At 34.0% G+C, this 24,683-nt stretch overlaps 1 protein-coding gene across 3 annotated transcripts; it reads left to right on the forward strand.

Annotated features, from left to right (window-relative positions):
• Nucleotides 1-1,520: 1,520 nt before the first annotated feature.
• On the forward strand, nt 1,521-18,132 carry LOC108219838 (myosin-11). Of its 3 annotated transcripts, none has more exons than XM_017393379.2 (39): nt 1,521-1,890; nt 3,137-3,265; nt 4,404-4,547; nt 4,645-4,790; nt 4,864-5,020; nt 5,775-5,833; nt 5,921-6,080; nt 6,151-6,300; nt 6,373-6,509; nt 6,595-6,741; nt 6,832-6,933; nt 7,338-7,395; nt 7,472-7,573; nt 7,876-7,913; nt 8,079-8,205; nt 8,292-8,471; nt 8,606-8,737; nt 8,829-8,938; nt 9,063-9,123; nt 9,679-9,856; nt 10,077-10,282; nt 10,364-10,483; nt 11,622-11,720; nt 12,129-12,350; nt 12,915-13,054; nt 13,894-14,083; nt 14,174-14,200; nt 14,290-14,550; nt 14,638-14,787; nt 14,864-15,067; nt 15,156-15,299; nt 15,865-15,935; nt 16,036-16,135; nt 16,200-16,256; nt 16,680-16,736; nt 16,825-16,905; nt 17,268-17,350; nt 17,456-17,640; nt 17,740-18,132. In XM_017393379.2, the coding sequence occupies exons 1-38, from the start codon at nt 1,888-1,890 to the stop codon at nt 17,577-17,579; spliced, it is 4,656 nt and encodes a 1,551-aa protein (XP_017248868.1). In that variant the 5' UTR covers nt 1,521-1,887; the 3' UTR covers nt 17,580-17,640; nt 17,740-18,132. The 3 variants fall into 3 exon arrangements, with proteins under 3 accessions (XP_017248868.1, XP_017248870.1, XP_017248869.1); XM_017393381.2 differs by having other exon boundaries at nt 17,764-18,132; XM_017393380.2 differs by having other exon boundaries at nt 17,456-17,632.
• Nucleotides 18,133-24,683: the final 6,551 nt, after the last annotated feature.

Genomic DNA, 24,683 nt, shown 5'->3' on the forward strand with positions numbered 1-24,683 from the left:
TAATGTACCAAAAAATTAGAAGACCACAACTAAAAATACTGATGGTAAAGGTGTAAACAACAAAAAAAAAGAGAAACAAGATACATGAGAACAAATAAAAAACTTAAATTAAAATCAAATAGTGTGAAGGGAGAAGGGAAGCACTCTAATACACAAAGATTACCTTGCTATAACAAAGAAACAGATGCTCCTAATACTAAAAACAAACTTGTAAATCACCACTTAAATACAGATGCCCGCTACTTAACATACTAACTTCAAATAAAGATTCCCGCTACTTCTCATATTCAAACATGGAAACCATACCAAAAAATTGTTGTCCCTCTAAGTCTGATAGGAAAAACACGAAATTGACTACTACCAAGTCTCACCGTTACAAAATTAACAATTCAACCGAAATAAACAAATGCAAGCCATAACTCGTACAATTCTATATAAACATCAGAAAGAGAGGTATACAACAGGATCGCCGACTATGGCTTAGACTTATATACAATATCTAAATAAAACACACACCTGGGTGTTCTTCTCGACCAAGCATTTGAAAATCCACCGAAATAGAATATCTTCAGGGGATGAGAGTTTACAACCCAGACAATGATAAACAGCATAACAAGATGAAGAACAGGGGAACAATTTGTGGGTATATATCTTAGGCTTAAGTTCTGTCTTAATTGAGGTGAGACTAGCGCTAAATTGGCCATCCGGGAATATCTCAACTGCTGTAACTGATGGCGATTTTGAAGGATATAAGGTGTATATGTGTACCATACGGGGAGGTTAGCCTATACGGACAGAAAGATGCAGTTTTGCAGAATTTATTTTAATTAAAAATTAAGTTAATAACAGCCGCTAGATTATAATATGATTAAGGGTCCAGATGGTGGACTCCAAGTCTCCAAGGATGTGCAGTCTCCACAGAACTTAAGCCTATAAGTATAATATAATGACTTACAGGCTTCATTTAGCCAACGATTATAGCCAACGCCTTGGAGATGCTCTAAGTCATATTTGTCAAAAAAAAATTAAATAATAATATTAAAAGTTAAATTATTAAATAACAAATTTTAAACTACATAAATTATTTCCGTTGCCTGAATTAACTGCGAACACATCTCATTTAATGATTAATAAATTCAAATCCGACTGTAAATTACTCCCTCCGTCCCCTTTTACTTGTCCCTTTTGGAAAAAAAAACGCATATTAAGAAAATGTTACTTGGATATCTTGTTTTCATACATATCCCTAATAAATGTAATGAATTAGATAGAGTTGTGTGTATATATATGCTAGTCAAACATTGGAAGTTGTTACTTTTTGAAAAAACATACAAAAAGTTGCTTTGAAAAGAGAAGTGGACAAGTAATTTGGGACAAATTTTTTTTTCAAAGTGGACATGTAAAAGGGGACGGAGGGAGTAGCTGTTTAACTCGATTTGTTCCTACAACGTCCGTTTGCCAGGTGGGGCCATTAATAAACAAGGCAGTACTGTTACTACAGTACGAGAACACATCCCATCCAAACAGACCTTCTCCCTCCGCCAAAAACGCATAATATTACAGAACACAAGTGAGATCAAAATGGACAAGAGAGAGCCACAAGAAGCTCTTACAAACCGGACATGTGCTCCGACTTTGTTGTCTTTTTACAAACTATGTCAAACTTCACCCTACTCTCTCTTTCCGCCATTTTCTCATTCTCCGATCATTCGCCGCCGCCGTCCGTTTTTCCCCTCCGCCACCTCAACCCTAGCCGGAGATTTTAAATTACCTCCGTCCTGATCGTCGTGAATTCGATTTTTATATAAGGCCGGGCATGCATGTGGTGATGATTTGTATAAACATCTGATGTAAATATTGATACTGTTATATACTACAAATACAACAATGGTACGGATCTACTCTCTTTAATCGCAAAATTTTCATGTACATACAGTCCACCAATTATTGCATGCACATATATTTGTTTATTTTACAATTATATTGTGCGGAATGATTCGGGTTTTATTTTCAACAATAGGCATTGTGCTGTGTACATCTTATCCTCCCTGGCTCGAATAATAGATATGTTGGGTTTTGTGAGGTTAATTGAGTGTTTCTCTTTTGATATGATTTAATTAGTAGACATTAGTAACTTTTAAACTCATTATTGTGATTAGTATCTGTTTTGATAACTTTAACTATACTCAGTTAGGGTTTAGCGAACCAGAGCACGGGACCAAATGTACTAAGTATTTTTCATCAAGGAGTAGGATATGGGTAGGGTGTATTAGTTTGCTTAAGCATTGCAAAGTATTAGTTCGACTGCATCGACAACGTCAATGCTTTGGGACACTCTGCAATGTGCAAAGTGTTGGCTGCAACATTTTTGTGCAGCCAGATTGCAATCAACAGAAGCAAAAGTAAACGTCAAAGTGAATTTTATCTGTTGGACATGGCGATGTAATTACATTGCTGGATATGTAAACCTGATTTGGTGAATTAAGTACTCTTGCCCATGTAAATCCTTCTCCAACTTATTTACAAGATTTCGTGTCTGTCTGAGTCAATTTAAAAATTAGATTTACATAGATCATTTGGTCTTCAGAGCTTTTATGTCTTACAGTTACAGTCTTATGATTTGGTTTTTTTGTCCTTATTGATGCAAGTTAGAATTGTCTTGGCATTATGTGTGATGATTTGACATTCTTAACTAGTACCTTAGTGACAATACCAACACTATATATGGAGGGAATAAAAACATTACAGCAGCTACAAACCTTTTAACTTTAAAATCAAAATTAAGCTTGCTACAAAATTAGTCATGAAGGTTAGGCTAGGAGGTGGTCATAATCTAGGATGCACGGTAATGTATTGGTCAATGGAGATCACATACTTGCGAGAAGGTGACTGAGGATCTTCATATCCCATAAGTCTAGTCAGTAATTTGTGAAGAATTGTTTACTATGGCTTTAGTTTTGATTTTAACATACAAGTTATTTGTACTTGAATGTGGGTGATTTTACTATATTGGTTGAATTTGAAAAATCTTTTATTGTTCCCACTTCCCACTTAGTGCCAATGTTTGTGGTGCCATCTGGGACATGTCCACGCCTTTTTTCTTTTTTAAATCCTAATGGAGATATGAATATTACAGGCTACGGCAGAAAATATCATTGTCGGTTCTCATGTTTGGATTGAAGATCCAGAAATAGCTTGGATCGATGGACAAGTTACAAAGATTAATGGACAAGAAGTTCAGATAGATACCACTAAAGGAAATTCGGTGTGTGAGCATTTATGTTGAATAGTATTATTTTACCAAGTTCTTCTCTGTTATTTGTGGTATACGAATCCTTCCCTGGGGTACATTAGACTCGTGGAAGGGTCTGCAGTGCTCTTCAAAATTCGTTAAAAAGCCTCTGCAACTAGAGAGTTCAAATCATATATTCTTATATCATTCAGTTCGCCATAAGGCAGATTGCAGGAGAAAGTAGTTCTCACGTTCTCATTTCTTCACTATGTTCATTTTACTGTTTGTGGGTGCACGGTTATAGAGTTTCAGATTGGTCTTGCTTACAATCCTATACATATTATTTTGACAGGAAAGTTTACCTAAAGTATGCGACTGATTCGCTCTTTGGCTGTTGTCTAGTTTCGACATGCACATATAGGAATTCCTAATTTGTGCATAGGAAAAAAATATGATTGACGTACAGGACCTGATGATATATTTTTCAACACTTCCCATAGTTCCTGATTTCCCTTAATGTATAAACTTATATTAAAGCTCCCAGCAACTATTTCCAACAACTGTCTTCCTTAGAATATAAAAAAAAAAATCTTAAATATTAGATATCATTAAAGATAATCCTAATTACCAAGATCATATGCTTAAATCAAATATTAGGAAGACTTTAATATTACGCTGGTCACATAATCCGGACAAATATAGTACATACTCTATCCATCTCCATCATTTTTACATTCTTCCGGAAAAGAAAATTCTTGTTACTTCTTGTTTACGATTTCCTAGGCACTACAAATTAAGTGAGGAACATCAATTATAAGCGTAAAATGTGAAGACTAAGCCAGAAATTTTCTATGCCCCAAGCATATGCTAATTTATAGTGACAAAATCGTTATTTTACATATTTAATAATGTTTCTGTGTTTTTGTGGGAATTTCGGACGTAATTTGGTCACTTATTAGTTTTTGCTCTTTAATTCTTATTTATTTCATTATTAGTGTTTGCACAAATTGCTTGCATAGACAATCTGCAGCTTTTAATACTTTGATTCCCGCAGGACCTTATGATAAGAAAATAAGGCGATAGTATTCACACTATGCAAGTATTGAGGTGGTCATCTGTAGTTAAGATTATTTACTTCTATTGAATCACAATAGTTTCTGCTGGTCACCAGGTTGTTGCGAAGTTATCTAGCATTTATCCAAAGGATGAGGACGCTCCAGATGGTGGAGTCGATGACATGACAAAGCTATCTTATCTGCATGAGCCTGGAGTCCTGCAGAACCTGTCAACCAGATATAAACTCAATGAAATCTATGTAAGAAATGCCACCTAATTTTTTTTTGTCATATTCTCCTTGCTGGAAAAGAGATGTGTGACTTTCGGAGTACTAAATCTTACTGAATTCATGACAGACATACACCGGAAGTATTCTTATCGCAATTAATCCATTTCAAAAGTTACCTCACTTGTATAATAGTCACATGATGCAACAATACAAAGGATCTCAACTTGGAGAACTGAGTCCTCATGTGTATGCAATTGCGGAAGTTGCTTACAGGTGCAGTGGTGTTTTGCTATTCTGTTATTCTTTATTATATGTAAACGAATTATTAATTTAACTGCTGGATCAGGGCAATGATAAGAGAAGGTAAAAGCAACTCAATATTAGTCAGTGGAGAAAGTGGGGCTGGCAAAACTGAAACCACTAAGCAGCTTATGCAGTATCTTGCTTATTTGGGTGGTCGAAAAGGCACTGAAGGCCGGACTGTTGAGCAACAAGTTCTAGAAGTAAGATATGTAATCTATATGCTTAATTTTTGAGCAATCTTTAAAATTCAATATAACCAGAAATAACAATTCAAGAGAAATGCTAAGTACATGCATCAAGGCTTTGTCTTTGAAGCTTGAATCCCAATAAACCACTATGTAAGAGAAAGAGAATGGCACAGGCATCTTCAAAACTCAAGGGAGCAATATTATGATAATCTGGAAATCAGCAACAAGCAAAGCTTAGAGTCTAAATGTTATGAATGTCTTAATGATGAGTCCAGGAGCAATTCAGGTTTAACATTATACCGTTTCTGTGCTAGAAAATGTTAAACACCATCTTGAAGTACATAATCAAAGTTTATAGTTTCCATATTAAGAAATTAAGGAATACAACTGACTGAGGCCACAAAGAGATCACAGGCTCAGAGAACCCATTGCCAATGAAAATAGCAGCATCTTTTTGCAACTTTTAATAATAACCTAATAACTTCTACTGAATTTTTTTAATTAATAGTTTTTGTCTTTATCTCTGCCATTAAAGTTTCCTAGATTTTGATTCCTGACCTCAGTTCAACCAGCACTTGTATCCTTTTCAAGAGACCAAAGAGCTAAGTGCTCAATGTTTACTTCCAACTCCTACATGTAAACTTGCAATGCCCTTTTCTTCAGTTCCTTCTGTGTGGGGGTAGAACCTGCAGTACATATTCTCGTACGCTTTTCTTCATACACACATGCCAATTTTTTTTACTTGACTAAATTTAATTTTATGCAGTCCAATCCAGTTCTAGAGGCTTTTGGAAATGCGAAAACTGTTAGAAACAACAATTCCAGGTGAAACAAGTCATGCTTTGTAACGTTACTATAAAATACATTTTCACAATTTTTTAGTCCTTACGTGGTTGATTAATGTCTTCGCAGTCGTTTTGGTAAATTCGTCGAGATTCAGTTTGACAAACAAGGGAGAATATCAGGCGCAGCAATTAGAACCTATCTTCTAGAGAGATCTCGGGTTTGCCAGGTTTCAGATCCTGAACGTAACTATCATTGTTTTTACCTTCTTTGCGGAGGTCCAGCAGAGGTAGGTTTGTCACTTCAACTCTAGCCATATTTCTAAATATTGCAGACTTTTAAAGTATTTTAATAATTAGGTAGTGGAGAAATACAAGCTGGGAAGTTCTAAAACGTTTCACTATCTTAATCAATCTAAATGCCATGAACTTGCGGGTGTTAATGATACCCAAGAGTATATTGCCACTAGGAGAGCCATGGATATAGTCGGCATAAGCGAAACAGAACAGGTAAAACATCTGCTTTTAGTGTTTTGTTGCATTATCTGGCTCCATATATTAATTCATATCACTTCATCTCAGGAAGCAATTTTCAGAGTTGTTGCTTCGATTCTCCATATTGGTAATATTTCGTTTGCTAAGGGGTCAGAAGTTGATTCATCAATTTTAAAAGATGACAAATCGAAGTTCCATTTCGAGACAGCGGTAGAACTTCTCAAGTATGGCTATGGCCTTCTTTTGTTGACAACCCTTTTTATATACCTTTTTCTTTGTTGTATTGAAGGGGCTCAATTTTAATACCAGGTGTGATCGTAAAGGATTGGAGGATGCACTGTTGAAGCGCGTGATGGTGACCCCAGAAGAAGTTATCAAGAGAAGCCTTGATCCTGTGGCAGCAGTTGTTGGCAGAGATGGTTTAGCTAAGACTTTATATTCACGGTTGTTTGACTGGTAAGTTGATACCATCACTGTAACATATTTTTATATATAGCTTTGAGATATCCTGATGATGCTAATGCTGCATGACTTTTGAACTGACAGGTTGGTAGATAAGATTAATACATCAATTGGACAGGATCCTAATTCAAAATCCTTGATAGGTGTTCTTGACATCTATGGTTTCGAAAGCTTCAAGCAGAACAGGTACATATCAAAAATAAGATTACAATTTTAAATAATTATTCTGTTGATAGCTTTTTATTTTATATATTTTAACTTTTTTTTTATATATATTTTAACTTTTACATACTTTGGTAGGAGGAGAGTACGTAAAAGTAATGTCCTTGCAAAAATGGCAAGTTTGCTTACTTTTTTAAGTATAAAAGAAAGATTGTATATCTGTTAGTTGGAAGCATTTGCAACAAAAACTGGATATGTCCATGTGCTTGTACATCCTTGAAACCACTTTGACATGTGTTGTCTCAACTATGTCAATTCTTCGGCATGTAAAAAGTGTCTTTTTCTTTGTAGAATTTATTTTACCAATGTATTCTGCTAAAATGGCCTTGTTCAAGATTTAATTTGTAAACATATATTCATCTTTGCAGTTTTGAACAGTTTTGTATTAATTTCACAAATGAGAAGTTGCAACAACATTTTAACCAGGTAATCATTGTTAGAATGACTACACGCCATTTATAAGCAATTTCTTAGGCTAAAATCTAGGGTTTGTGATTAACAGCATGTGTTCAAGATGGAACAAGAAGAGTACACCAAAGAGGCGATTGATTGGAGTTACATAGAATTTGTTGATAACCAAGATGTGCTGGATCTTATTGAAAAGGTAAACCTGCATCTAATTTACATATATGTGTCTCCTTCCGGGACATTGCTGTTGTTCAAACAATGGAAGCCTGTAAAATCTTTTTCTCACAACATAGTGCACAATTACTTTTATGCAAATTCCGCAATCATGTCAGTGAGCACTGTATATTTTATATAATAGCTCATCTTTTGCACTGCTGCACTGTTCTTTTTATTATTAAGTGCTTTCCTTAGATATCCTCATATACTAGTTCAGATATCTCTACAGGATTGTACATTTATAATTTTCTCAAAGACACTATGTTTGTACTTTGTTTGCAGAAACCTGGAGGAATTATTGCTTTACTTGATGAAGCCTGGTACGAAATTAGCAAAACTCACATATTTATTGTGGCACATGCCTGTATGTGTGTGTCAATATATGACTATGACTCTGTGCATGCATGTATCTGCAACATTATAAACTTCTTGATACTATTGTGAAGTGATTTTTTATAATAATAATGCATTTATTTTTCTCGCAGCATGTTTCCCAAGTCAACTCATGAAACATTTTCGCAAAAGCTTTACCAGACGTTCAAAGCTCACAAACGCTTTGTCAAACCCAAATTATCACGGACTGATTTTACTATTGCGCATTATGCTGGAGAGGTTTGGATGATACGATTCTCCTGCATTTATACAGATGCTGGTAGTGGGGGTTTCTGATGCATTGTCTTGCTTCTGTCTAACTTCAGGTTCAATATCAGTCTGAACAGTTTCTTGACAAAAATAAAGACTATGTTGTTCCCGAACATCAAGATTTGTTAAGTGCTTCTAAGTGCCCCTTTGTAGCAGGTCTCTTCCCACCATTACCTGAAGAGACAACTAAGTCATCAAAATCATCCAAATTCTCATCCATAGGATCAAGGTTTAAGGTAATTTGTTTTTTGTTTATTGCCTAAAAATTGCAGGATTTTTACATCAGCAAGCTAGTCTGTGGGAGACAGGTTTTGTTTCAAATTGCACGTAATTCTGCATAAATCCTAAAACTGACATTCGTATTTTGTAGGTACAACTACAACAATTGATGGAAACACTTAATTCTACAGAACCCCATTACGTTAGATGTGTGAAGCCCAACAATCTTCTTAAGCCCTCTATATTTGAGAATGTGAATATCATGCAACAACTGCGCTGTGGTGTAAGTATAAATTAAATATCTTTTGGTTAAATTAGATTTTTAATCAAAATTATTCAGTTCTTTTATCTAAGTCCTGATTCTAATCATGCAGGGTGTTCTAGAGGCAATTAGGATAAGTTGTGCTGGATATCCAACTCGCAAGACCTTTTTCGAATTTTCAAATCGATTTGCTCTTCTTGTTCCAGAAGTTCAGGAAGGGAAGTAAGTGTTAGCTCTTCAACAAACTACACATAACAACACTAGTTTTGGCATTCATCACTTAAATCTTGGCAATTTGGCTGATTAAACAAAGTCAGATTCTCACACCTCCTTTATGACTGTGCAGTCTTGAGGAAAAGGTAGCATGCGAAAAGATTTTGAAAAAGATGGAACTCGCAGGTGCTCAGGTATATGGTTTTCATACCCTTCTCAAATAGTTAAATATGTGAAAGGCTTCTTTTAGCATAGTTCTAGGAAATTTCTTATGGGCCTCCCATTTAAAGTTCTTGTGGATGATATGTTATGCATTAATTCAAGTATATAATACGTAATCATCTATTGAAGTATTTATAATATTATTTTATATGTAATGTTAATAGAAAAATTCATAAGCTTCTAATCTTGAGATCTCTTATGGTACGTTTTCTAATCAAATAGTTTTTTTGTCTAAGCAAGGTTCTTTATAATACAAGTTCAGATTTATAATTCATGAAATTCTCGATTGATCAAAAGCTAATAGAAACATCCAGTGAAGGGTTTATGTTTAACATATAGTGAAACATTATTTTGGATAAACTACTTTAGTGTTCATCTTCTGGTAAAATGTTAATAACTCTGATTTCTACTGCATTGCTTGAGATCACATCAGGCTACGAATGAATATGTTATAAATGTGATGTCCCGTTTCTTTTCTTCCTTGTTATGATTATGTATACTACATGATGTTATAAATGACTTTGCAGATAGGGAAAACAAAAGTTTTCTTAAGAGCTGGACAGATGGCTGAGTTAGATGCACGGAGAGCTTTAAAGCTTAGTGGTGCAGCCAAGATTATTCAACGAAAGATTAGAACTTATATTACTCGGAAATATTTTCTTGCTCTGAGAGAGGCCGCCATTTCTGTGCAAGCTTTCAGTAGAGGTTTGTCCACCTGTGTTGATATTTATTTTAAAAATTTGTTGAGCAGAAACTCCTTCAAATGAAATAAATTTATTGGAAGATTTTTTTAGTGCAACTCATGCACACGAGATGAAGATGCTAGGAGTATTTTTGTCTTCTTGTTTTGTCTGTGGCTGAGTTGGTTGAGTCAGAGAAGAGAAAAACAGCTCGTATGATATTTTTCCTTTTTTATGAATTTCAGGAAAACTTGCTTGCAAATTATACGAAAATATGAGAAGGGAAGACGCCTCTATCAAAATACAGAAAAAAGCACGGGGACACTCTGCGAGGATGTCCTACAAAAACCTTAGAATCTCAGCTGTTATGGTCCAGACAGGTATAAGGGCCATGTCTTGCCGGAAGGAGTTTAGATTCAAGAAGCGAGATACTGCGGCAACAACGATACAAGTCCGTTTCTGGCAACTTTTTTGAGCTTTAGGTAAGAACTCTAATGCAGGCACTGTTCTTGATCTAAAGCAATATTTGCAGGCCCGCTGGCGTGGTCATAGATGCTTTGCATACTATAAGAAATTGATAAAGGCCGCAATACTCACACAATGCCGATGGAGAGGGAGGGTTGCTAGGAAGGAGCTTCGGAAATTAAAAATGGTGAGTGTCACTGTTGTAATAATGCATAATAAAACCAAAAAGAGTCAGTTTATTTTCCGAAGTTTCTAAACCTAGGATTATAATTGAGCAGGCACTTCCTGTATTTATCTGACATAAAAGTATGCACTGCATATAACATTGATTGGACATAAACTTATTAGTGTTTGTGTGCCAAATTATCATTCAAGTTTGGATCCTAGCATCAGTCGAGGAAAAGAAGACTGTGTTGTTATCCTTGAGGTTGCCTATTGTTCCTTCTTTTGTGTGGGGTTATGAAGTGAGGGCCTTGTTAATTGCTGTTGTTTTTTATCATAGTAAAGTAAGCATCCATGTGATATATATACGTTGTATAAATTTGTCATAACAGTATATGAGAGATGGTCTGGTCTAACGAACCAGAATATTTGAAAAATGAAAAACAAATGATTAGCGAAGGGCAAGTTATAGCCCTTTATTGGCAAAAAAGAACAACATTCATGAGGTAAAATAAACCCGTATCATTTGCTCTACTATCATTTACCAAAATAAGAAAAAATGATGCCACCAAATCCAGATCGCAAATAATATTTTTATACGATATGGATTGGTCATATAGTTATATATAAATGTGCTTGAACTTTAAATCTAATTATGTTGTTTATCAAGTAAAGGTGTGCCTAATTGTTGTTGTTTCATTTCTTGTGGCACATAAGCACTCATTGTTAGAATATGATATGATTCTGGTAAGCCCTCCTCCTAACACCTTGAGGGTTTAGGAGAATTGGTCACTTAACAAGACAAATTATATATTTGAAGGAATAGGCATAAGCTTTAGGTTGAGTTTTGAATTAGGATATTTAAGAGACAGATAAAGGAAATGAAATATTAAAGTATATATAGACATTCCATCTTAATACCAAGTGTAAAGCTGGGGAGTCATTGGTGATTGTTCATGTCATCTTGATTTATCTAATGTGATTCCTAGGTTTAGTAAGTCCTTTTAAGTTAACCAATTAAGTTATTTCATTTTCGAAATTTTATGAAAGGAGTTCTCCAACTTACTTATAACTATGTATACAAAAACTGGTGCTATGAAACTTTCGTATTATAATTCTTGCATTTTGTGGAACATTACAATGTGGACTCTTGACATTTGTAGGCTGCAAAGGAAACAGGAGCACTCCAGGAAGCAAAGAATAAGCTCGAGAAAACAGTGGAAGAACTTACATGGCGTATGCAGCTGGAAAAGCGTATGAGGGTAATATATTTATCAAAAATATTACTTATGTCATCAGCATTTTTTATACTTCAAAGTCGAATTTATATGTCCCAAAAAAAAAAAAATCTAACAAAACCAAAACCTAACATCACGAGTGGGAATCGTAAAGCAGGGTCTTGAGTTACATATTGTTATAGCAAACTAATTCTAATGGATATGAGTCTGTGACACAGCAATGGTGAATATATTGAAGGAGCTATAAAAGGTGAATAGTTAGTTCTACAACATTCCCTTTTAACATGGGATGTAAGTGAGTCACACCCAGGTTGCTGTGAAAGCAGTTTGTACTGGCATAGATAACATACACACCAGAAGTTGATAAAGTGAAATCATGCTAGTTAGTGGCTTGGTTCCTATCACCTAAATTTATAATGGTCACTCTTGCAGACTGATTTAGAAGAAGCAAAAGGACAAGAGATATCAAAAATGCAGAATTCGCTGGAGCAAATGCAAGCTAAAATTGATGAAGCAAATGCATTGGTTGTCAAGGAACGGGAAGCTGCACAAAAAGCAATTGAAGAGGCGGCTGCAGCAGTTAAGGAAACCCAAGTCCCTGTAGAAGATACTGCAAAGATTGAAGAATTAAGTGCAGAAGTGGAAACCTTAAAGGTATAACAGGTTTTCAACTATTATATTATCTCTACATCTATTTTTATCTGTTTTGTATTTAGGCACTTACTGTGTGCCCGAGGTATTAGTAGTTAGGTCAGTATTATGAATTAGCCACAGTCTTTCAAGTTTTTTTTTTAAATTTCTCTTCATGTTGATCAGATATCGTCTAAAGACATCACAAGTGTCCCGAAGATTTGTTATATCCTTTAAATTAAATGTCATATAAAAAAGTAGCCATCCTAACCCTCATACACCATATAAGGTTTTTTTTTAATGATATTCTTTTCATGTTGGAACTCTTATGAACAGAAAAGTACAAGCATTTATAATGCATGGGTAAAAAGACCATCCTCCAAGTCTGTATTCTGAATCCTGAATCCTGATATCTTTTAGAACCAAAAGTATTGCACCCTGATAAAATTAGAAATTAAAGAAATTAGCAAGTACTTGTTTAACAACCAATAGAAACTTTATGTATTCTCCTGTTAGCTTGCCTTGTTAGGTATTACTCGACGTGTACATTAAGATTCTCAGAAATTTAATCTCACATTCATACTACAGTCATCATTGCAATCTGAAAAAGAGCGAGCTGATGATTTGGAAAGAAAAAATCAAGCATCTGAGGAGTCAAATGAAGAAAAGCGCCAGAAGCTGGAAGAAAGTGAAAAAAAAGTTCAAGAACTTCAGCGATCTTGTAGAAGGTAGTACTAATACATAGTCCTTAAGTTTATTTATAGTGTTTATTATCGGAGGTGCTTATCTTTCCATCAAATGAAATTGCTTAAGGTTTTTATGGCTGAATGGTTAAGTATTTGGGCTTAATTTATTTACCAATTTTTTTTCTGACAATTCCAAGTTTCTCCTTATATGCCACCAGTTATAATGTCAAAGTTCTTTGAGGGTAAATGTCCTTCCACTAAAGGTAGGACACGGTAACCATTTTATATTTTATTCTAGATCAGCATATGTCAAACACAAAATCTTCTGACTCAAACTTTCCACTATTCCTTAGCATTCACCTGCCTAACTGAAATGGATGGGTTTCCCGGTGTGTAAAGAGAGATCGCAGTCTCTAAATCATATATCCATCAGTGAAATGAATATATCTGGGTCTTTGATGCCTGTTGGGCCTTTAGATGAAACAGCCGTTGGGGAATTTCGTTGTTATTTGTAAATTTATGTATTGGTTGTCAGTGCATCACATCATTGGTTGTCAGTGCATCACATCATCTAGCTTTTGTGTTTAACATAACTTTGCAGAGGAACAAAATAGTTGTTATATTAAAGACAACAAGGTGCTATACATTGTGCCATTGATCAACAATGAATGCTTTCATTCTGCAGGACAGTTCAGTTCAGCTCTCTTTTTTACCACCAAAATATCTATTCTTGAGGATGATATCTAAATATTACTTTGCAATTGGCAGCATTATCTCTCTTCCGCTGACCAATTATGAATGTCTTCATACTGAGAAATTATCTATTTTTGACGTCACAAGGCAAAATTATAATAATAGAATTGTTTCCTATGTTCAAATAGTCTTGACGAGAAGCTCAACAACTTGGAGTCTGAAAACAAAGTCCTTCGTCAGCAAGCTCTTTCCATAGCAGAGAACAGTAAGGCCCTACAAGATTTAGAGGCAGAAAATAAAAATCTTCGTCAGAAGGTTTTGACCATGGCACAAAGTCATAAGATGCTCGCTGCCAATCGCTCTAAATCAGTTATTCAGGTAATTCTAAAGAAGACGTTAATCTTTATAAGATTAAGTATTCTTACAGAATACTTACGACTCTTTCTTCTCTTCTCATTGATTTGGCAGAGAGGAGAAACCACAAAAGCTGCTATAGTGAGTTAAACTGTCTTTGATTACAGAATCCAGTATATTTTTACTCTGCTGCTGGGCTTTTGATATAATTGCAAATAAAATTGTAACAGGATCTCCCAACTCCTCCAATAAAACAGCTGAAGGAACAGGCAGCAGAGGTAGAGGAGAGACCCCAAAAATCACTGAACGAAAAACAGCAAGAGTATCAGGATTTGCTTATGCGTTGTATTGCACAGCACCTTGGATTTTCTAAAGGCAGGCCTGTTGCAGCCTGCATCATATACAAATGCCTGAGGCAGTGGAGATCATTTGAAGTAGAAAGGACTAGTATTTTTGATCGAATCATACAAACAATTGGCCATGCTATTGAGGTGTGTATATGTTCTTAAATCAAATTACGTGGCGTGCCACATTTAATTGCTGGCTTGGTAATTTGAAATATGCTTCTGTGATTGTAGACACAGGACAACAATGAAACTTTAGCATATTGGTTATCAAATGCATCGACTCTGTTGCTCTTGCTGCAACGTACACTAAAAGCCGGTGGCGCTGCTGGTGTAACTCCACAGTTTAGGCGACAGCCATCTTTATTTGGGAGGATGACACAGGTAAAGAAAATTCAAATGAATTTACGGTTACCCTATTTAGCTAACTTTTTAACATATGCAACAATCTATACTTCAGAGCTTTCGTGGAACTCCAGCTGGTGTTGACCTTTCTTTTGCCAGTGGTGAGTCGACTGGTGGGGTGGATACAGTACAAGTTGAAGCCAAATATCCTGCTTTGCTTTTTAAACAGCAATTGACAGCTTATGTTGAAAAGATGTATGGCATGATTCGTGATAATCTAAAGAAAGAGATTTCTCCACTGCTTGGTTTGTGCATCCAGGTATCATAGGTCCAAATTAACTCAAAATTAAGTCTACTTGAGTCCAGAGAGACGAATGTTTTAATCACTTGAGAACTAAATTTTATAGGCCCCCAGAATTTCCAGAGCAAGCTTAATCAAGGGGACAGCTCGCACACTTGCAAATGCTGCAGCACAAGAAATTTTGACTGCTCACTGGCAAGGGATTGTGAAGAATATCGAAAATTTCTTAAATATGTTGAAATCTAATCATGTAAGTTATAGACCTTTTTGTATTTGTTTTTGATTTCAGTTCGAATTTTATTCTTTTACAGTGCTTATCCCATGTTTTAGTCATGACACTATTGATCTCTTACAAGTTTTTCTAGGGTACAAGTACAAATAAAGCTCAGTAAGTAATTTGTGACAAACTAATTACTTATGGTGTTTCTTATAGATACTACATACATGCTTAGAACCATCGCAATTGAGGAGGCCAGTTAGAAATTCTTCTGATGGCTCACATTCTAATTCAATAGTAAAAACAAAATCCCACTTGCCTTGCATGGATACTTGCATATGACATCCCTATACAGTTATTGCTTATGTGATATAGCTTACATATTTCTCCTATATATTAGAGTGTATCTTTTATTTTTACTGGGTGGAATTAATCATGTGCAGACTGCAGTTCTATTTGTGTTTTTCAACATTTACTATGACAGATTAATCTATCCACACGGAAAATTTAATGTGATTACCTTTGTTTCGATTATTCAGGACATCATATTAACCCCAGAAACTTGCAAGGTTTCATCATATCTTATCTTTATTTTTAGGTACCCCCATTTTTGGTTCGCAAAGTGTTCATTCAGACGTTCTCTTTCATCAACGTACAACTATTTAACAGGTTCTCCATTTAGTAGGATCCCAGCAGTCGTTTATGTATCTATATTACTGTCAACTTAATTAAGGTCATAACTTTAATTTACAATTTGTTCTGGTTGCAGCCTTCTTTTGAGAAGAGAATGCTGCTCATTTAGCAACGGCGAGTATGTCAAGAATGGATTAGCAGAACTGGAACATTGGTGCTACAAGGCAACAGATGAGGTAATCTTGTTTGCATTTTTAGTCTCCCAATAATCACAGACTGATGCAAGAAATTAATATGCAGTATGCAGGTTCGGCCTGGGATGAGCTAAAGCATATAAGACAGGCTATTGGATTCCTGGTATTACATCTAAATACTTCTCCAATGCTCAAAGCCTTTGGTAGTGCATGTACTAAATACTAATTAGGTCCACCAGCATTGCAGGTTAATTAACTACTAGTATTGTTTAATACTTTAATTAATTATTAGTTCACCCTTACCTCGAATATTGTAACTTCTTTAATTAGTTACTGGTTCACCCTTACCTTAATATTTATCTTTTGTTTTTTTTGTAACTGTAATCTGTATGCCCGTTTTAATGGGAATTATGGTTCTTGTTAAATTTTCTAGAAGCTACATAGACGGAAAAGTTGAATTATATATCATAAAACGAGAGGGGGGGAAATGAACCTTTGCAAGGTTGCACCGATAACAAACAGTTATGGAGTTGCCAGTAATTCTGTGAAGCCACTAATTTATCTTGATCTCTGTTTCCTAATTTAGGTGATACATCAGAAGCCAAGAAAGTCACTGGATGAAATAAGTCATGACCTATGCCCAGTAAGTGCCTATTAAATTTTCAAGAATGAACTACATCCTTTGACTTTTGACTAAGATCCACTGTTTTACAGTTGTTAGTCTTTTGCAGGTGCTCAGTATTCAACAACTCTACAGAATCAGCACTATGTACTGGGATGACAAGTATGGTACACATAGCCTTTCTCCAGATGTAAGTCTGAACTGATCTTCCTTCACATATGGTTCGTTTTCACCATGTTACTGAGTTTTTTGATTATAACTCTCTTAGACTATCATCTTAATCTTTGATACTATGAGTGATTAAAATAGGAAAAGTACTTGTTACTGTTAAACATTAATTGATCTGGTAATAAGAGGGGAGGGGAGGCGGCTTTATCATTGATGCTTTACAACCTTTTTTCATTTTTGGAACCTGATGCTTTACAACCTCATCTTTACTGTTATTATATTATTTGCAGCCGTAAAAAATAAACCTCATCTTTACTGTTATTAGATTATTTGCAGCCGTAAAAAATAAACAGCTTATCCCTGATATATGTATGTGACTGACAGGTAATATCTGCCATGAGGGTGTTAATGACTGAAGATTCAAACAATGCTGTCAGCAGCTCTTTTTTGCTTGATGATGATTCAAGGTTAAAGATGAGACAGTGAAATGCAATCACAGTTGTCATTACTTGAATTTATTCTATTTCTAATTAAAAATGTGGCCTGCAACTGAGTGGTGATTAATGATGCAGCATACCGTTCTCAGTTGAAGATATCGCTAAATCAATGGATCAGATTGCCATTTCAGACATTGATCCGCCACCTCTGATTCGGGAAAACGCAGGATTCACTTTTCTATTGCCTCGTGCTGACTGATTGAATTTATCGTGGAGTTGTCATTAGTTCCCACAGCAGCACCCACCTTCAAGGCATGATCGTATGTCATTGTTTTGATTGGACAGTAAATGTTGTTTTGTGTTTGTTACACAGAAGCACATCTCTATTGCACAGTGGTGAAAATTTCCTTTTCCTACAGGTAAATTTGATATACCATGTACAGGAATCTCGACAAACTCAGCCTCAGCTTGCGCTCTCTTTATACTGTACACTCAGATACGCGGGGCTCTTTTTCCTACCCCTAAGAATCAGCCGGTTAACATTGAATATCCTCAGATTTTGCGACATGGTTCCTGTACTGCTGAAAGAAATCTTAGATGGGCTGCTGATGTTGTTCCAGTTGAAATTTGGAGTATTGGAGATGCTTTCAAGATATCATCTTCCATGCAAGTTAACCTGGACAGTTTCTATTGTCTCTGCACAGTTTCTCTTTAAAAGTAGTGATTCTTCGGTTACATTCATATATTTCTGTTGCATAAATATATTAGATGAAACTAGGGGTAGTCAGGTATAAAAAGAATTATTTCATAGACCGACTCAAGTTTTGATAAAATTGTTCATATGATGCAACAACTCACACACTTGAGAAGCACACAACAGTAAAATTAGCATACGCTCCACATTTTTGACACATGCAAAAGCATATTTATTTCTCATGTACCGAATAGTGTATAGACAAAAATATCGTGTTTTTCCAATAGGGCCCTGGATATGAAGATGTGGTGGATGCACAAATTTGTATTCCGTCAGTTCGATTTTCATGCAATGTTCCTGCAAAGATGAATATCTGAGATACTTATCTGGAATCACCAAGAAGTTTCAGGACTCAACAGCTCAAGACTCGAGTAATTGTATTTAGGGATAGTGAAGAAATTAGTCATGAAAAGGTTATAAATCCTTATTTTTGTTGTGGCATAATAAATAATAAATATGAAATACCTTCTTGATATTTTCAAAAAACTTATAAAAATATATATTTTTAAAAAGATAAATCCATAATTTACGGACTTTTTTATGTTCCCAGACAAGCCGATGATACGGGATAGGGGAGGGTTCTGTTACAAACTTACAAACTTTTTTTGTTCAACACATATATAACTTAGGGTTCTGTTACAAACTTACAAACTTTTTTTGTTCAACACATATATAACTTGAGTTCAACATTTAATAGTAGTGGAGAAATACATAAATCAATTTTTAAATGTAAGAACTAAGGTAAACATGTTATATAATTAATATTTATGTTTCTAGACCCTACCCAAACCCCAGAGGTATGGTTTAAACATCTTTTCAGATATATTCAACACAATGATAATTAGTGTTCAACACCCGATGTTGAACCCCAATTATAAATGTGTTGAAAACGCGATTTATTTATGCGTTATTTGTAAAAATTGTGATGTTTTTTGAAGAATTTTCAACATGGATACTTTATATAACTAAGTATTAACACGATGGGAGAATAAAAAAAATTTTGTAAGTTTGTAACTTAAAAAATTTTTATTTGATCCTATCCCTATTATGATATTTGTAAATATTTTATTTAAACTATTTGGATATTAGGGGAGTCTCAGATATTTGCTCCGTGAGATGCTAAATTCGTACGTAAATAAAATATTTAAAATAGAGAAGAATAACAATTTTAATGACAGTTTCAAAAAAAAAAACAATTATAATGACAATGTATAATAGAGAAAATAAAAAAATGCTAATTATATGACAGTTTATTAGAGTGTTAATAAGTTTAAAGTTCGATGATGTGTTATTATAAGCGATAAGTCAACTTGGTTTTGGTTTATAAATTATTAAAAGTGTTTTGATAACTTTACTCATAAGTCAATTGAGTATTTGGTAATTTAAATTTAGAAATTTAACAAAATTTAAAATAATTAAATACGAGAAACTCTATTAATAAATTAAATTTGTTATATATAAAAATTTTAAAAATTTCATAATAAAATACAAATCACCGAGAAACTTAAAAAGAAAGCGAGCATTACTTTTTTACTTTTTCTGCCAAACACTACGCAAAAAAAATAACTTAAAATATTTATAAAAAATCCAAAATCACTTATTAAAACTTAGCCAAACCGCCCCACAGATCCTCTACGCTTTTAGAGCAAAAATCCAAAACAGAAAGTAACTACTGTTGCATTTCATATATTACTAGGTCAAGAGACTTTGTGACTTTGTGTACACAATCTAGTGCAAGATTTAAGATCTGTCCTTTGTGTTTGTTGCTTTGCACACAAGTAACGTATTATATTTATCGATATCTCTCATGGATTGTCGTACACAGAATTGGTGTTCTAGCTATCTATCTACCTCCGCACTATTTTATACATAGAGGTGCGTGTACGTATGTGTGTGCATGCGTCACTCACTGCTGCCATTTTCAACGAGCGTAAGAAAGCTTAAGCTATCGAATATATATTAACCTGCTCGTATAAATTGTCATGGCCTGCAAATGGGAGATTAGTACAACGTAATCGTGTTTAGGTAGCTAGCTTGTCTTGACATGCCGATTAACTCTACTTCATGATTTGTATAATGTATACATAATTCTAGACTAAATTGTAGCCAAGTGATCTTTGACATATTTTAAAAAAAATATTATTTATAAATGAGAAGTTAACTAAGCAAAAAGTAATTTTTGTTTATATATTTGTATATTTTTATGATATTTACAACTTATTGTGTATAAAAATTATTAATATAATAATAGATTATTATATATCATCTTTTAAACTAGTCCCGTACATATTTGTAAATTAAATTTCAAAAACAAAATTATAAGTCAAAAGAAGTTAGGATTATTTAACTTCTCAAATATGACTTATAAAATTCGTTACACAAAAGATGTGGATATGTTTTGAAGCTAAGCTTGTAAGTTTAGTTAAACACCTTTTATGATTTTGTCATCGGTTATTGTTTCGCTATATTTGAGTTCGACTTTTACTTATTCAAAAAAATTGATTGTATTAAGACATCTGATATCTAATATTTTAAAGAAGAATAAAAAAGTTTGTAAGTTTTGTAAAAATTAATGAATTAATGCAACTATTAGACTAACCGATATCATCATAATTAATTCTAATTTCACAATTTAAATTTTTGATATTAATAAAAGATATATAGCACGTAGTCGGTCTGATTGATAGACTAATAAGGTGGGTCGTTAATTGTAATTACCATCAACTGCAACTGCTTAGTTTATTTAATGTGAATAATAACGACATTCACTTATATAATTCTGATTGTCGCAGGACTCGAAAGTTGATGTTGAAAAACGGTTGGACACTTGGTAAGGACATGCATAAGCTACAAGATTTTAGTAATAAAAATACCTTACCTGCCCCCCTTAACGTTCATGTGTGTGTGTTTTGACTCGGTTCGAGTATTAATTAAAATAGATTATGTCTGATGGAGAAATAGATTTGTCATGGTTTCATGTTCGGAATCATACAATCTAATTATCTCAGTCTGCTTGTCGGAGTACAGATCACCAAAATCATGGATAACACATTATTACTAGATGATTCGTTTTATGCAATCAAATATTATTGATTATTCCACTCTTGTCAGAAAAATCTTACAAAATATCAGCCGAGTTAGAGCATCTCCAACGTCGTTGGCTATAATCGTTGGCTAAATTGGACCTGTAAGACATTATGTAAAATTTGCTGAACCTGTAAGATATTTTGCTACAATGGTACTAGCTATATTGGTTAGCTATAATTTAAAAATAGTATGTTATTAATATTTTAAATTGTTAAAATAGAATATATCAGTTCAATATGGTAATAAATGATGTACAATCTTCCTACAGATTTTCTTACAGACCTGTAGAGGTTCGACAAATTTAGCCATCCATAGGAGGTTGGCTAAATTTATAGACAACAGCTCATCATGGTTGGAGTTGAGCTTTTGGAGCTGTTGGCTAAATCTTTTTATTTTAAGTATGCCAACTCATCTTTTAGCCAAGGATTTTAGATGGTTGGAGATGCTCTTAGGATCGAAACGGTGGATCAGAAAAGTCTCTCGTGATTTGAAGCTGCTATTTTCAGATGATTACATGCATATATAGTTCTCATCTTAATTGACCTAAAAATAGTATATGCTATCTTCTTCCTATTGATGAACAATAAGTAAGACACTAAAGAATAAAACGGGTAATTTTAAATGAAATTGGTCGGTTTTAACTTTTAAGAATAGGATTGATAGAAATGGGTGGTCGGTTAAAAACTTGATCAACAAAGATAGTTGATCTTCATTACTGAATAGTAGCAATTCAACTTATCAAAAATCCAGATGAATTTTATGCCATGCATCATTTAAAAGAGGTTCACTTCATCATTAATGATGAGTTATGAAGAGCATCATAATCAAGAGTTTGTCTAGTGTGTGTTCATGGCACATACTAAACACCAAAATCTATAATTTTGATCGGTGTAGTTGGTGAATTTGTGGGATCCATCACTATAAAGAAGCATGAGCCAATCAAAATCTATCAAACTTATAAAATTTGATGCTTAGTGTGCGCCATGAGCACACAATAGAAAAACCGATTATAGAATAATCGTTGATTATAAGTTTGTTTACTTTTACTGATTAAACTGGAATCATATTTGATTGTACGTGATTAGTTAAGATACGCTATTTTGTTGTTTTTTTAATCGACCATACTTGATCCGTTTTATTTTATTAGAAATTTACTTGCCCAAGTGAACAATATTAAAAAAATATTATATTAATATTTTTAAAAATAAAAATAAAACAAATTATATGATTCGATTAAAGTAATAATTAAAACTGATCATATTTATCCCTCGGTCAAGTACGTGCCCATATCATTTTATTCTGTTTAATTAGTATCAAATTTGTTGAAAGGGAACGTTCAATTTTATTCTCCCAGTTCGCAAAGCGACCGGTTTCTGTCATCTTTCTATCACGGTAAGAGATGGAAGACAGAAAAGTGATATATCGGGCCAAATGTTGAAAGCTACCACAAGATTCAAGGGAGACATGTCAAGTTATTATATGAATTAAGCATAGACTTATTTACGATATACAGCAAGATCGGACGCAGCACTTTTATAAAAGATTTAACTGAGAACGATGTTATAATTTTGGACAAATATGGGCACAACATTTTCAAATTTAAATCTGTTATTCCCTCTGTCTAAAAGTTGTAATTTTGTTTGATTTTTCGGTAGTCACATTAACCAATTTTTAACTGTAAACAAAATATATATATATATATAGGGGAATGCTCAGATACAAACCAATCTTAAAATACAAACTACAAACCACATATAAAAATAACAAAACTCATACCCAGTGATCCATACCCAGTGGTCCATTCTTTCTTTCTCAACTCAGATCTACCCTCTCTCTCTCACCTCCGTCTTTCTCTCAACTTGCTGCACTGTAAATCAATATAGTTTGCTACGACTGAATTTTGTTCCCATTGAGATAGATACACACATATAGATATAATTTAGTGATGAAGTTGCGGTGCTTTTGGTGTTTGATGATGCTACGTTTTTGGTAGTGGTGATGTTGGTGATGAGGTGTCAACGATGGTAGTGCAATGGTAGCGGCAGAGGCAGAGGCGAAGTCACCCACCATCGCGTCTTCACAGATCCGCTGTTTACACCTCCTGCTAAATTAGTGATTTTCGTCTTGCAAATTAATGATTTGTGCTATATAAATTAGTGATTGTCACTTTAGAAATTGGTGAAACATCGGGTACAGAACAGAACCTGGTGACAATGACGACGGGATGTACCCGTGTCTCCGGGCGATGGATGTGAGGCTGGAGGCGACGGAGGTGAGGCTGGAGGTGATGAAGGTGAGGTTGGAGTGGACGGTGGAGGTTGGAGTGGATTTGGTGGTGATAGAAATAATGGAGGTGGTGGTTATAGAGGGGGCGGGCGGCATGGTGGTGAAGGTGGTGGTTATAGAGGGGGCGGGCGGTATGGTGGTGGAGGTGGTGATGACGAAAGTGACGGCGGAAGCGTAGGTGGAGGTGGGGTTGTTGGAGTTTAATAACACTAAAAACTGTTAATCACTAAATATTATTGTCATAATCAGTAGTTTGTACGTTTGTACTATAAAGAGTTTGTACTGGAATAAGACCCTATATATATATATTATAATTGATCAAATATACTTTCTAATAATATGATTTATAATTGTTTTAATATAATATGTGTACTCATTGGTCAACATTTAATAATTTTGACTAAGTTAAATCAAAACAAGATTATTATTTTTAGATAGAGAAAATGAATAAATAATATATATTACCAGGTGTTTCGTTTTTGGTTTCAATACACAGCTACAAGTAGTTGAAACAAAAGTATAATGTTTGTAAATTATAACATACTTGATTTTATAATGGTAAACATTTAACCTGTGTTTTAATACATTAAAAAAAAACTTAACTCTGCATATCCCAAATTTGTAAGAACAAATAAATAATAGTGTTTATTTAATTTTATGGAGTACATGAGGGCAGTAAAGATATTGCGCAACTTAATCGGATTAGCTCTTTTCCTTTTAATCCTTCTATGTTCACTTTACTATGGTATAAAATAATCCGAAATAGAAAAAAAAAAAAATTAAACCAGACATGGGCTCCTCTATCAATTTGGTTAAAAGTATTAAGAGATTACGACATCTACAATGATATTCTTGATTTATATAAAAATATTAATTAATTTTTTAAAATTTGTCGAATTTCAATGGAATTTGCTATACTGATTGATTAGTATATTTCACAATACTATATTCTCATCATATCAAGTTATAAATAAATTATATTATTTAAATTTAAATATAGATAATGGATGATATGGAATATGTCGAAATTGGTACGAGTGGTTATACTTTGTCAAGGTAAATGAAATAGAATGCCAGTTTTTTTTATATACTAATATTTATATTTTTCCTTCATAATATCTAAAATTATTGAATAGAATTTTCTGGCATGGAAGATGTTGTTTGTGGAATATGTTTTGTCGAATATATGGGGTATGTTTTTGTATACATCAAATACTATTCACAATATCTAAAATG

This window comes from Daucus carota, chromosome 5, assembly GCF_001625215.2.
Source record: "Daucus carota subsp. sativus chromosome 5, DH1 v3.0, whole genome shotgun sequence".
NCBI classification, from domain to species: domain Eukaryota; kingdom Viridiplantae; phylum Streptophyta; class Magnoliopsida; order Apiales; family Apiaceae; genus Daucus; species Daucus carota.